General features: G+C 53.5%; 4 protein-coding genes across 4 annotated transcripts; 2 read left to right on the top strand and 2 right to left on the bottom strand.

Moving 5' to 3' along the window:
* Positions 1-386: 386 nt before the first annotated feature.
* ccg9 (putative trehalose synthase (Ccg-9)) lies at positions 387-2,745 on the top strand (the record flags this gene model as incomplete). The annotated part of the gene is made up of 6 exons (XM_056682499.1): positions 387-491; positions 547-953; positions 1,011-1,286; positions 1,350-1,814; positions 1,864-1,973; positions 2,033-2,745. The coding sequence occupies 6 exons, from the start codon at positions 387-389 to the stop codon at positions 2,743-2,745; spliced, it is 2,076 nt and encodes a 691-aa protein (XP_056546105.1).
* A 239-nt stretch (positions 2,746-2,984) lies between these two features.
* On the bottom strand, positions 2,985-3,667 carry N7482_000373 (dynactin subunit 5; the record flags this gene model as incomplete). Its single annotated transcript, XM_056682498.1, has 2 exons — positions 2,985-3,551; positions 3,629-3,667. The coding sequence occupies 2 exons, from the start codon at positions 3,665-3,667 to the stop codon at positions 2,985-2,987; spliced, it is 606 nt and encodes a 201-aa protein (XP_056546104.1).
* A 455-nt stretch (positions 3,668-4,122) lies between these two features.
* N7482_000372 (tetratricopeptide repeat protein) lies at positions 4,123-7,583 on the top strand (the record flags this gene model as incomplete). The annotated part of the gene is made up of 4 exons (XM_056682497.1): positions 4,123-4,157; positions 4,248-4,336; positions 4,393-4,543; positions 4,598-7,583. 4 exons carry the CDS (start codon positions 4,123-4,125, stop codon positions 7,581-7,583), a joined length of 3,261 nt encoding a protein of 1,086 aa, XP_056546103.1.
* Positions 7,584-8,928: 1,345 nt separating this feature from the next.
* Positions 8,929-12,538, bottom strand: N7482_000371 (peroxidase/cytochrome P450 family protein; the record flags this gene model as incomplete). The annotated part of the gene is made up of 5 exons (XM_056682496.1): positions 8,929-8,993; positions 9,053-11,602; positions 11,662-11,903; positions 11,968-12,065; positions 12,143-12,538. The coding sequence occupies 5 exons, from the start codon at positions 12,536-12,538 to the stop codon at positions 8,929-8,931; spliced, it is 3,351 nt and encodes a 1,116-aa protein (XP_056546102.1).
* Between the last annotated feature and the right edge of the window lie 1,434 nt (positions 12,539-13,972).

Genomic DNA, 13,972 nt, shown 5'->3' with positions numbered 1-13,972 from the left:
TTGAGGCGGGGAAAAAGGGGTACGCTGACTCAGCCCCCCAGAGGGCAATCGGTGTTTCACGCGCGAGGGTCCACCGCCATCTCATTTGCCTTGGCATTATATGGTCGTGTGTGGTAGCGTGGTGGAAGGTGGCCCTGGTGTAGGAGCGTCCAATCGAAAGTGCTTGGGTTAACTATAGGGTTTATCAATGCCTATGCTCGATTGGTCGATTCTTTGCATGATCGCCTTTTGCAAACGGACCTGAACCGGGAACCGTGGTTGGGGAGAATTGCCCGATGTCGACGTCATGACAAGAGTGAAGTCACCATATAGTTGTGCGCCTCGCTCGGTGCAGCTCTCGTGAAGGCCACACTTAATCTAGTCTACTTTCTACCACATGAAGCACCATGGTTGTTGACGGATCAAATTTCGAGCGTCGACCGTCTGTCAGCATACAGCGTCGGCTGTCGCAGCAATTCCGTCGATGTGCCTGGCGGGCACCTCCGTCCGATGTACGCGCAGCTATACTGGGGATGAAGCTTTCTGACGGACACTAACAAGCAACAGACTATCTACGCAGGCGTCTCTGCCTTCTTCTCTAAGAAACATGGCACGACTATTGCCATCGCGGTCCGAGATACCACTTACCTGCTAGACTTTGTCGAGAAAGTTTATGAACCTGGTGAGCACCAGCCATGCGCCGAAGAAGTTGTCCAATACATCACCTCCAAGCTCAAGGCATACGAGGAGAAGCACCTGGAGAAGATCGTCGGTGTTGCGATGCCCAAGCATGTCATGGACCACTGCCCTGATCTCTGCTCCCACTTGTGGGCAAAGCTGGATATCATCCCCTTAGTGTTGCCAGAATCGAGCTTGGTAGACCCCTTCACCTCAAGCGAGCAGGCGCCGCCGCGGAATTGGGATTCCAAGACGGTAGACGAGCAGGCCGAGTCGATGACACGGAAATGCGTGAGGTTGGTTTGGATCGGCCAGGCTGTGCAGGATGCCCGCTGAACTATACTTTCCCGCAGGTTGTTTGGACCGGAGAACATTCCCTTGCTGCAGGTGGGCTTCAAGGGCCTTGTGGAGGTCGACACAGGCTTCCACGTGCGCATGGCAAACCTTGAAGACTTCAAGAAAACGGTCTCCGCGAGTACGTGGGACGCATGTCAGCATTATGCCTCCGATCTGAAGAACCGGAAGGTGAAGGTTGCATTCTTCAGCGCAACTCCCCAGGGCGGAGGAGTGGCTTTGATGAGACATGCCCTCGTGCGGTTTTCACACTCTCTCGGCACTGACTTCAAATGGTATGCGTGATGCGCGCTGATAAGTCGTTCAAATGAGTCCCAGCATTGACATAATATGTCTAGGTATGTCCCCAAGCCACGGCCAGAAGTCTTTCGGGTGACCAAGAACAACCACAACATCCTCCAAGGCGTCGCACCTCCAAGCGAACGTCTGACCGAGGACAACAAAAAAATGTTGACCGCCTGGATCGAGGAGAATACGAAGCGATACTGGACTCTGCCCGGAGGCCCACTGTGTTCACCTGCCGAAGGGGGCGCAGACGTGTTGATTGTAGACGATCCTCAAATGCCCGGGCTGATCCCTATCGCCAAACAAATAGCCCCCAACCGACCCATCATCTTCCGGAGCCACATCCAAATTCGCAGCGATCTAGTCAACCAACCTGGTACCCCACAGGCGGAGTCATGGGGATTCCTATGGAGTCACATCAAACTGGCGGACTGTTTCATCAGCCACCCCGTGAGTGCATTCGTGCCATACAATGTGCCCCCCGAAATCGTGGGTTATATGCCGGCAACAACCGATTGGTAAGTCCTCAGCCGGGCAGCGCCCGTTATCGCGCTGACATGACACCAGGTTGGATGGGTTGAATAAGGACATGCGCGACTGGGATGTTGCCCACTATGGCCGTATCTTTAATGCAGCCTGCAGAAATGCAGAGATGCCGATGATCCAATACCCAGACGGTAAGAGGACGCCCTCCGATCATCTTGCATGCAATAGCGTGCTAACCGGCCCCCGTTAGATCAATATATTGTGCAGATCGCACGCTTTGATCCATCCAAGGGCATCTTCGATGTGCTGGACTCCTATGAAAAATTCCTCCGCCGCTTGGTCAGTGAACGGCCGGAAATGAGACCCCCAAAGCTGCTGATTTGCGGTCATGGCTCAGTGGACGACCCAGATGGAGCGCTTATCTACGACCAAGTGATAGATCACCTCGAGCAAAACCCGTACATCCGCCAGCAGGTCTGTGTGATGCGGCTGAGGCCCTCAGATCAAGTTTTGAACGCTCTTCTCTCCAAGGCCACCATTGCACTGCAGCTGTCGACCCGCGAGGGATTCGAGGTCAAGGTCTCGGAAGCACTTCACAAGGGCAAGCCGATCATTGCCACGCGTGCCGGTGGCATTCCGCTACAGGTTGAAAACAACAAGAACGGATTTTTGGTTGATGTCGGCGACACCGATGCAGTGGCGCAGCATCTGTTTGACCTGTGGACAGACGAGGCGCTCTACCGTCGAATGTCGAAGTACGCAATCAGCCACGTTGCCGACGAGGTGAGCACCGTGGGGAATGCATTGAGCTGGCTCTATCTTGCTTCGAAGCTTTCCAAGGGAGAGCCCGTGCGACCGCAAGAGCGTTGGATTAACTGTATGGCGTTTGAGGAGAGCGGCGTTTCCCCTTCTCCAGACCTGCCTCGACTGACTCGAGCCGTTCAGGTGGACAAAATGGGATAGCAATGTTGGGGGTGGGTGGTGAACCAAAGGTCACTCCATAGTTCCAGCCATGCACTTTGCTGTTTGGCCCTACTATCAGCTCAATACGTGTATCTAATTCTGAATGACAACCCAACATGGCAGACGGGCACGTCACCCAGATTGAAAGTGAAATAATTGTCAGAAAACAAAGTCAGGGGTATCATTTGATAAACGAACAAAGTGGCACCAGCTACAAACATAATCGCAAAAGACGTGCCTCATGGCCTCCCAACGACACGGTATCTCTCTCGTGCCATACCACCCTCGGCCCCTTCAACCCCATACCCTTCGCCCACCTCCCCCACAATTCGAGCCGGCCGGCCGCCAACAACACACCAACTCGGCACAACCATCCCGGGTGGAACGACAGCGCCATCCAACACAACCGCGAAATCCTTTATGATAGCCATACTGCCCACGGTCGCTCCCGCACCAACATGGACATGGTTCCCGAGCGACGCGGCCTCGACAACAGCCGACTCGCCAACGAAGACGTGGTCGCCGATCTTCAGTGGATAAAACGAGTGCACGCCGCGGTGGAGCCTGCTGGGTGGGCGCAGGATTGCGCTTTTGGAGATGTAGCTGTAGCGACCGACGGTTATGGCGACGCTGGGGGCATTCGATTGCGGTGCGGGGTTGTTCGGATCTGTAGAGGCGGCGGTGGAAGGGAGTCGGTAGAGGTCGCCTCGGATGACAGCTTCGGCTTGAATAACTGTCTTGCCGCCTAAGATGATGTGCTGCGTGCCGTGGATTTGGGACCGGCGCGAGATCTTGTTGCCCGTGTCCTGCTGCGTGTGAGCTTGGGCTTGTCATTGGAAATTGAACCGAGGTCAGTGATGTGCTTATTGAGATGTCAACGTACGGTCTCGATGTACTCGCCCTTAGCAGCTTTGGGAGGCATCTTGGGGAGTTGTTGTGACTCTGTGGTCGTCAGCCTTTGTTCCCTGCTGTTGGTAAACGCGGCACCCCGAAGGCGGTGTAGACAACTGAAGTAGAAGCCGCAATAGTTCCTACAGCTAAATTCGAAATTGGCTTTCCACATTTACGCAGAGCAACTCTCCCAAGCTCTAACGCCGAGGTGATAGTGAGACAGCCTAGGCTATATTAAGCTAGACTGCCGCTCATCCCAGTATGTTGAAATGGAAATGAAAAAAATCTAACAGGGCCAATACATCCAGATGTTGAATCAAACACTTCCATCTTTTGTCTTTCGCCAAGGTCCAGACTGTTGCAAGTCGCACCACTTTAGACCCATCACGGAATGGCCCCAGATTTGCCCACTTCTTTTGGAGCATTATTTTTTTCTCCTAATATTGTCCTAAGCCAATCATCGATCAAATCTCAGGGACACCAAAAATGGAAGTGAACAGGCTGTTCAAGATAAGCGCCCTGTAAGTCACATGATGTCGGAGCTGAGCATGGTCTTCATCTGGGGGTTGCGAAGTCTCTTCTATCCAGTCACCTAATTACTACTTGCATAGCGGGCTGACGATGACTTCTATATCGTATGGTCATACCAACTCGGGTGTACAGGTGGGGATCAATCACGGCCCGATTTATCCTTCCGCAGGTAAGTTCCACCAGGCCCTGAAAATGCGACCGGAGTAGCTGATTGGCACTTCTCAGAGAGACCGGAAACTCCACCTCGCCCTCTATCAACCGTTCCGTTCCGTCGTGACCCAGACTTTATTGATCGGAGATCGCTACTCGATCAGATATCCGAAAAAGGGACTACCCCTGGGGCTCGGGTAGCGCTTGTTGGCCTTGGTGGTGTTGGGTAAATGGAGATGCTCAGCAGACTGATCACTGCTAAGTGCTAACCTATCGACAGAAAATCTCAACTTGCGATCGAATACTGTTACCGAATCCGAGAACAATCGCCTGAGACATGGGTTTTCTGGATTCACGCAGGTAATACCGCTCGTTTTGAGCAGAGCTGCTGGGATATCGCCGACCGAGTCAAGATCCCTGGGCGGAGGAATTCGGCGAATATATTTAAAGTCATTCACGACTGGCTTTCCGATGAGAGACATGGAAAATGGGTTCTCATTCTCGATAATGTGGATGATAGTCGTTTCCTCCACGAAGTTCCGCCGGTTGGCCAGGGCGGGCAACAGAGCGATGGAACGTCCGGGCGACCACTCTCAACATACCTCCCGATTAGCCCCCATGGGTCAATGATCGTAACATCCCGAAGCAGAGGTGCAGCATATAGCATCGTGGATGACAGCGATGTAATTACGATAGAGCCGATGGACCCGTTACAAGCAACGATTCTCTTCGAAAAGAAGCTAGGATCGCAAGTAGAGAAGGAGATTATCCTTCAGCTAGCGACTGCACTTGATTGTATGCCACTTGCGATAGTGCAAGCCGCAGCTTATATCAAGCAAAGAACACCACGGCTCTCGGTGCTACAATATCTCAAAGAATATCAGAAGAGCGACCGCCAAAAAACGAGCCTCCTAGCATATGACGGGGGACAGCTGCGTCGGGATAGAGAAGCGAAGAACTCCATCCTTATTACCTGGCAAATATCAATCGACCATATACAGCGAACCAAGCCGGCGGCAGCAGATCTCCTGTCGCTTATGAGTTTCTTCGATCGCCAAGGCATTCCTGGAACTTTGCTTCAACGTCGGGCAACGACGGGAGGCGACGACAAAATATCCGCCTTGGAGGACGAGGCAGTCTCCTCATCTGGAACAGAATCTCGCGTGGACGATGAGTTTGAAGAGAATATCTTGGTATTGAGAAATTACTCGATGATCTCAACAAGTATGGATGGAGCGACATTCGAAATGCATCGGCTGGTACAACTAGCTATGCGGAAATGGCTTGAGGCCCACGGACAACTCGAACACTGGAGGCGACGGTTTATCGAGATACTTTATTGCGAATTCCCGAAAGGCAATTTCGAGGATTGGGGGGCGTGCCAACCGCTCTTTACACATGTGCAATCTGCTGTCATACAACCACCGGATGAAGAAGAAATACTGACAAAATGGGCCGACCTACTTCATAGAGCAGCATGGTTTGCGATCACAAAGGGAGATGTTCTCGAGAGCGAGAAAATCGCAATATTGGCTATGAAGACAAGAGAGAGATTGTTCGGGCCACATGACGAGCAAACGATTGATAGTTATGAAATGGCCGGGCTAGCATATAGGCTAAACGGGAAATGGAAGGACGCAGAAATCTTGCAGTTGCGAGTGATGAAAACCCGCAGGCAGGTGCTCGGGCTAGAGCATCCCAAAACTCTGACCAGCATGTCCAATCTAGCTACAATATACCGGTACCAAGGACGGTGGAAAGAGGCTGAAGATCTCCAGGTGCGGGTGATGGAGACTAGTAGGCAGGTACTTGGGCCAGAGCATCCCGACACTCTGAGTAGCATGTCTAACCTGGCATCAACATACTGGAACCAAGGACGATGGAAGGAGGCTGAAGATCTCGAGATACGGGTGATGGAGACCCGTAAGCAGGTGCTCGGGCCAGAGCATCCCGACACTCTAAGAAGCATCGCCAACCTAGCAACAATATACTGGAACCAAGGACGATGGAAGGAGGCTGAAGATATCGAGGTGCAGCTGATAGAGACTAGCAGGCAGGTGCTCGGGCCAGAGCATCCCGACACTCTAAGAAGCATCGCCAACCTAGCATCAACATACTGGAACCAAGGACGATGGAAGGAGGCTGAAGATCTCTACGTACAGGTGATAGAGGCTAGCAGGCAGGTGCTCGGGCCAGAGCATCCTGACACTCTGAGTAGCATAGCCAACCTGGCAGTAACATACCGGAACCAAGGACGATGGAAGGAGGCTGAAGATCTCCACGTGCAGGTGATGGAGACCCGCAAGCAGGTGCTCGGGCCAGAGCATCCTGATACTCTGAGAAGTATAGCCAACCTGGCATCAATATACTGGAACCAAGGACGATGGAAGGAGGCTGAAGATCTCCACGTGCAGGTGATGGAGACCCGCAAGCAGGTGCTCGGGCCAGAGCATCCTGACACTCTGAGAAGCATAGCCAACCTGGCAGTAACATACTGGAACCAAGGACGATGGAAGGAGGCTGAAGATCTCCACGTGCAGGTGATAGAGGCTAGCAGGCAGGTGCTCGGGCCAGAGCATCCTGATACTCTGACTAGCATAGCCATCCTAGCATCAACGTACCAGAACCAAGGACGATGGAAGGAGGCTGAAGATCTCCACGTGCAGGTAATAGAGACTAGCAGGCAGGTGCTCGGGCCAGAGCATCCTGATACTCTGAGAAGTATAGCCAACCTGGCATCAACATACTGGAACCAAGGACGATGGAAGGAGGCTGAAGATCTCCACGTGCAGGTAATAGAGACTAGCAGGCAGGTGCTCGGGCCAGAGCATCCTGATACTCTGAGAAGTATAGCCAACCTGGCATCAATATACTGGAACCAAGGACGATGGAAGGAGGCTGAAGATCTCCACGTGCAGGTGATAGAGACCCGCAAGCAGGTGCTCGGGCCAGAGCATCCCGACACTCTGTCCAGTATGCACAATACTGCTTATACCTTGAGGTCATTAGGTCAACTTGAACCTGCTTTACATCTGATGGCAGAATGTGTCCGACTCCGCAGCCGAATATTAGGCCACGACCACCCGGATACAATATCCTCAATATCTACTCTCAATGACTGGGATAGCACTGGTGGCGCATCTACTGAAGTTCAAGTGGCGGAACAAACGAATACCACTTCCACGGAACCCTCTGAGCGAGCTTCCACAACTGGTCGACCCCGTAGGCGAGCGGTCATATCTCGCCTATTCTTCCGCAGAAAGTGAATTCTCTTAGTTACACTTCATTATCTCGGGAGTGAGCTTTGCTTTGCACGGTGGTCTTCAAATCCAGAAATTCTTCATCACGAAGTTCAACATGTTATTTCTTTTGATGCAGCTACAGGTTGTCTTCAGGGTCAATTATATCCTTCACTTTCGAATGGTCACAATAGTAGATATACAAATACAATCTAGTTGTTTGGAACTTCCTAGAACTGGGCCCAATTGAACCGGTAAATTTACTGGCCGTATTTTGGCACATGTTCCGTATAATACGTTAAAACTGCAATACCAAATAATGGACATAACCATATCTGGTGTAGTAAATTTCAGGATGGGGACCCCTAAGTTTAGTATTTCTTGGTTTTGAGATTTTCCATCTTCGCAGTCTTTTAAGTCTATCTCTAAAACTTCTCATCTCCTCGTCAACATAACCAATGATGAACGACTAGCACGATCTCCCATTTAGGGTGTTGATCACTTTAGGTTCGGTTTGTGGTGGATCGCTTGGCTAAATTATCATGAGACTTGGGGTTTCCGTGGTCTATTGCCGCTCGGACTTATACAGCCCTACTGCAGGCTTTCAAATGAGGCGGAGGATCTCTTAAAGGCAACCTTCGGGGTTGGCCTCAGCGGTCTTGGTTTACTTCTGGGTGCAAATCTTGTTCTGCGTATGTATTATGGCGCTGGGTCTATTGTTTGATTCGTTTGTGGCAGATGCTGAAACCGGCATTCGGTAGGTAGTAAAGTAGAGATGAGCTTGGAAGGGGTGTCGTTCCGCCCATTCTCGAGGCTCTCGGTCTCGATGACCACTTGTGGCACACAATTAAGGTATAGGATGGATCGGTGGCTCCATTGTCCCACACCAAGTAACGTAAACCAATCTAGCCTGATTGATTAGGACTGACGATCGTTTTCAAAAAAAATTTCAATATTCGCGGTTGCCTTATACGGAAAATGCTTATATAGGGAGTAAGACCTCCAAGAAATCGGCAAGAGTGGAAAAACTGGGGGAAAAGCAAAGACATTACGTACGTGCCTCTTAAACCGTCTTAATCCGTCTAAGCGCAAGATTTATATAGCACAAGATCAAAAACAGTAAAATGTCCCCTCGGAAGAAAACAATATCGTGATTGGAACTATACACTACAGCTACAACGCTTTCCATAAATAAAAGCACAATCTCTGGATATCCTGGGAGGGAAGCAAGTCCCCCGAGACACAAAAAACAACAAAAAAATACGTAAAGCATGGCCACCCACAGAGAGTGTCGCACATTAAGCTGCTGCCCCAACCATTTAAAGGGCCAGGGGCCGTGGGGTAGCTATTTTTGTCGGACTTGAAGGACCGCTTAGTTCTTCTTCGCCGGCTGGAGCTTGGGGAAATCGAACTCGCCGTCCCAGTGAAGCTTGAGCGCTATAGTGATTTGTTAGTATTGGGAGAACAGGATGGTTTGTGATCTGGGGGGAACCTACACATCGGGAAGGGGAAGTACGACGTTCCATCCTGGCGCAGATAAACGTAGTAGCCGCCCTCCTGGGGGATCTTCTTGAGCTGGCCCTGGGCGCCAGTAGCGCGACGGAGGTTCTCAAGACGGCCGACGACACGGAGCATGGCGACGAGGGCAATCTTGGTGATCTCCTGACCGAAGCCGGTGCTGGGCCCTTGTCCGTGGTTGATGTACGAGTCGAGCGGGCGGTCGAGGTTGACTTCGTTAGGCTCAGGGAAGACGCTGGGGTCGTGGTTGGCCTGGACGAAGGAAGCGAAGATCTTGTTACCAGGCTGGATGTCGATCTTCTTGCCGTCCTCCTCAACGGTGATAGCGTTCAGGGCCTCGCGGTACGCGCCGAAGGTGCCGTTGATACGGATCGCCTCCAGGCAGTAGCGGTACAGCTTCTCGTCGGACTCCTTGGAGTCCTGCTTGGCGAGGCTGTTGATCTCGGCAAGATGCCTCTTGCCCTCAGGCGAGGTATAGTACTCGATGATCTGGGTGAAGACCTGGCCCTGGTTGGGAACCATGCCGACAATGGTGGGGATGATCTGCGACCAGGTGATCTGCGAGACGCTCAGGCCGGAATCCTCCAAGCGGCGGAGAGCGGCAGTTCCGTACTCGCGGAGGGCATTGTCATGGGGACGGAAGTTGTCCATCAGACCGGCCAGCAGACCGCTGCTGGTGTCGGCTTTGACAGTGGCCTCGACGACATTGCCGAGCTGCTGGGAGACGGCAGCGGAGGCGCGATTGAGCGAGAAAGACTTAGGGCCGTCGACGTCGAAGAAGAGAGCAGAGAAGATGGTGGTGAGGATCATGTACAGCTCGTGCTCGGTGAAGAGGCCTCGAGGATTCTCCTCGGTCTTCAGGGGCAGACCAAAGATGGCTGACGCGAAGTGGAGGTGGGCAAGGTTGCCAACATCGCGGGTGATGTCGATCTGGTTGATGTTGGCCAACTTGGCGCCCTTCTCCTTGATAAGGCGAAGAGTGACGTCCTCGTAGAACTTCTTAACCAGCTGGGGGAAGTCCTCGGTGCTGAAGGCCTTGCCCATAGCCTCGCGCTGCTTGACATCGAACTCGCCCTTACCGAACAGGTCCTCCATGGCGCTGCTCCAAGACATCTTGAAGTCCTTCTGGTTCTCAAGAACTAGCTTGGCGTTCTGATGCGAGGAGAGGTTGATGCGCGAAGGAGTGAATGAGGGAGGGTCGTAGGAGTAGTCCTGCTCGCGACCCAGCGTCTTCATAATTTTGCGGTTCTCGCTCGGGATGGTCATGGGGTAGTGAGCGTAGATGGAGTCAGGTTGGAACCAGTTGGGGAAAGCACGGGTGGCCAGCTTGTAGAAAACACAGCCCTGATTGATGTTCAGGTCATAACGGCACTCGTTGTAACCCCAGTTGGTCAGGTTGCGAGGGTTATAGTCGACGGTGTAGTGGCGATCACCACGAACAAGCGCGACAGCATCAGACAGCACAGCACGGGAGATAGTGTAGGTCGGGGCGATACCGACGCCAGGGATCATGGGCTCCTTTGGCTCCTCACAGATAATACCAGGGTACAGCTCGACGTAGTCGGGGTGCTCGTACAGGTGGCGCAGGTTATTGGCAATCTCCGGGTCGGAGTTGATCTCCTCGAAAGTGTCGTAGGTCTTCAGGCCGAAGTGCTTACGGAACTCATTGAGGGAACCAACATGCCACCTGCGGGCAGCCTCCATACCGAGGATCTCGATGGAACGTAGGGCCTTGGGGATGTTGCGGGGGCCGAAAGAGCTGGCAACATCCTCGCAGGCGTTGGTCAGGATTTGCACAAGCTCATCATCCTTGAATTTGCCGTCTTCCTGGCGCTTCAGGTTGGCGAAGGTACGCTTGGACGGATCGGGGTCGAGCATGCCCTCCACCTTCTTCAAACCCATCAGCAGCTCAGGCATGGTAACCTGATCGGCCGGCTTGCCCATGATATCAAAGTAAACCTCCTCAATCCATTTCTCATCGCCCTGGGCGATGGTGGAGTGCCAGCGATACGCCAAGTTAAACTCGACGGAACACTGGTTACCGAGACCAGAAGGAGTGGCGCCGGCGTTCTCCATCTGAGCACGAGGATCCAAGCACCAGGTGGAGTTGGTGCGGTTCAGGTTGACAATGGTACGCAGGTAGTCGTACAGGGTGATGTTGATGTACAGACCACAAGTGATCAGACGACCGGTCTGGAACAGGTCCTCATCGTATTTGGCCCAGGCCTTCTTGGCCTCCTCCTCCGGCAGACCATCACGGGGTTTGGTGAAACGGTTGTTCTCGTTGATTTCAGCCAACTGCTCCACAACGTGGTTGTGGAAACGGTTCAGCATAACCAGCAGGACACCACAAGCAGCGGGAAGGGCCTGCAGACGACCCTCGGAGAAGCAGTCCGGCTTCAGCTTACCGTCCTGATGGGACCGGATCAGGTCCTGCTGCTCCTTGACATCACCGTACAGAATGGAGAGGTCCAGGTAGGCAGATGTCTTGTTCAGGTGCTGTTGACGGTAGTCGGTCTGGAAAATGTCTTCAAAGAAGGGAAATTTAGTATTTGCGACGACGTCCCATGCAATTGGCAATGCCTACCGTGAATAATCAGAGAGGCCCAGTCGAAGAAAACACTGGACACCTTGTTCGGGTGAGGGGTGAACTTCTGGCGGGCGAACAGGCTGTCGAAGATCAAACCGGGATCGGGCAGGCCGGCGGGCTGGATGGTCAAGGGAGGAATGGTGCGGCAGTAGGGAGTGTTCGCAGCGCCCAGCCAGGGGAGGGTCGGGTTGTTGTTGGAGCCGTCCGCGGAGCGGTACTTGTACTCATCACCCATGTAGCTATTCTCGGCGTTAATATCGCAAAGGCCTCCCCATTACAAGTCCAATTGCACGCAGAACTTACGAGAGAGGAGGGTGGGGAATGGAGCTCCAAAGCTCGTCTAGGAACAGGTTGGTGAGCTGGGTCCGGTTCTTGGAGTGACCGGGCATATCGGCGACAAGCTACAATGCATATCCATGTCAGTTTGACCGAGGAAATGTGTGCCAATGGGACTCTGTGCAAAACCCGCAGCTCATACCTGAATAATGCGCTCCATCATGTAGGTCTTGTCATCGATCAGCTCGCCGGAGGCCTTGGTCTTGATCAGGTCCTTTACGGTGTTGAGATCGCGGAAACCGAGCGACTTGATGTCACTGAACAGGCCAGAGGACTGGTCATGCTTGAGGTAAGTACCATCACCGGTCTGGTTAGGAAGCGGCTCGCGCGAGGCGTGGATGGCCTGCGCGTACTTCTCGAAGACAGCGACCACCTCGGCGCGGCTCACGGTTTGGGGCTTCTCCTCATTGGAAGCAGACTTGCGCGAAGGCTGGGCAGCCTTGGAAAAGCGCTTGCTATTCTCCTTGGAGCTCTTGGGCTCCGCATCGCCATTGGACTCCTTGTTCCTCTTGAATTGCGTCGAGAATCTCCGCAACATGGTGACGATTGTGTCCGGGGCTTTCCTACACAGGAAAGTCACTCACGAATGCGAAGAGGACAACGGAAAGAAAACCGAAGAATAAAACACCACAAACAATGAACAGTGGCTACGACAAGCCAGATCAGGGGGAGGAGAGGGGAAAGAAGAAATGTCGCGCGCAAACGCCGGGTTTAAAAACGAGCTGCGAGGGCAGGCCCATGTCAGCTGCTGCAAGACTGTGGAGCATCTGCGGTGGCGGATTAGTTATCGCCAATAGTTGATTGAATGGCAGGGTCCGATCTGATTGGGGATGGACAGGTTCGAGAGACACTAGCCTCGATCTGCCCGGAACTTGTGGCTAGGAGCGAGCTGGGTTGCCAATCACGCCGGCCGCCCCGCGTGGGACAAGCTCCAATGCTGGGCCCAGCTGGAGCTGACTCGGCGGTGGAGCCCTTCGGAAGGAGCATGGACATTGTGAATGGCACCGGCGATGACGGACGGCTCAACCCAGCAAGTGATCGTCCTTGTGGGGGGAGCCCCGGTGCGAGGGAAAGGGGTGGGCCAGGCACTCGGACACGGCAGGTCGCAGTGCTTCAGGGCAGGTCTTTTTGGCGGTCCTCTGTACTGTACAGTGTACTTCGTACAGGGTGGTACGGAGCACCGTCTGGAGGAATTGTTCTGACGTCGCAAGGCAGGGAGAGCTGTGCCTGTGCGAGTCGTGCTTGGTGCGAAGCTGAAACCTGAAACGTGCAGTTAGGTTTCGCTATAGCGGCGACATACGAGCAGCCGACGTCACCCAACGACTCCTTTGATGGAGGGCGCTTCCCTGAGTGTCATGACCAATGTTATGAATGATGATACAGTACATACTAGCGGTGTAGGTACGAGGAACTGAATCTCGGATGGGGGCATTGCGCCCCACACTAGGATCGCGGATCCAGCCAGACGGACCAGCTAGGGCGGGATGGACGGGGCGCGAAGTGGAGGTTGGCGGGTGCGCTTGGCCGATCGGAAACCACCTGGCTCGGTGGCTGGCTGGGGAATCACGGAGCAACCGGTTTTGAGGGGAACGACTAGAAAGAAAGGGGTTGGGGTGGAAGGGGAGGCCCAAGTTGGAGGGGGCTGTCATACCCACCTCGCCGGCGGTTGACTTTGGAGGGCTTGTCCAATGACGCAAGGAAGAACAGCTCGACCGCACCGAATGGATATCCCGACGGCGTAGTGGTCCAGCATAATGCTACACTGCGAACTAGTCCATGCAGGAGGACTTTTTCGGTTCGGCTGCCGCAGGTGGATGTCTACAGAGCAAGTCACTACGGAGTATCTGTGCTCCGTGGTGTACTCCGTAGTGGGGATTCCATCGAGAGGATGTTGATTCTTTTCCTACGGATCGTCAGACCCACCCGTTCGCCCGCTGCTTTTAGGGCTTTGGGTCTTGGCCGGCGAACGGAC

The sequence above is a fragment of the Penicillium canariense genome, assembly GCF_028826845.1.
Source record: "Penicillium canariense strain IBT 26290 chromosome Unknown utg000001l_segment0_segment0, whole genome shotgun sequence".
Classification (NCBI taxonomy): domain Eukaryota; kingdom Fungi; phylum Ascomycota; class Eurotiomycetes; order Eurotiales; family Aspergillaceae; genus Penicillium; species Penicillium canariense.
This window is presented reverse-complemented; position numbering and strand designations above follow the sequence as displayed.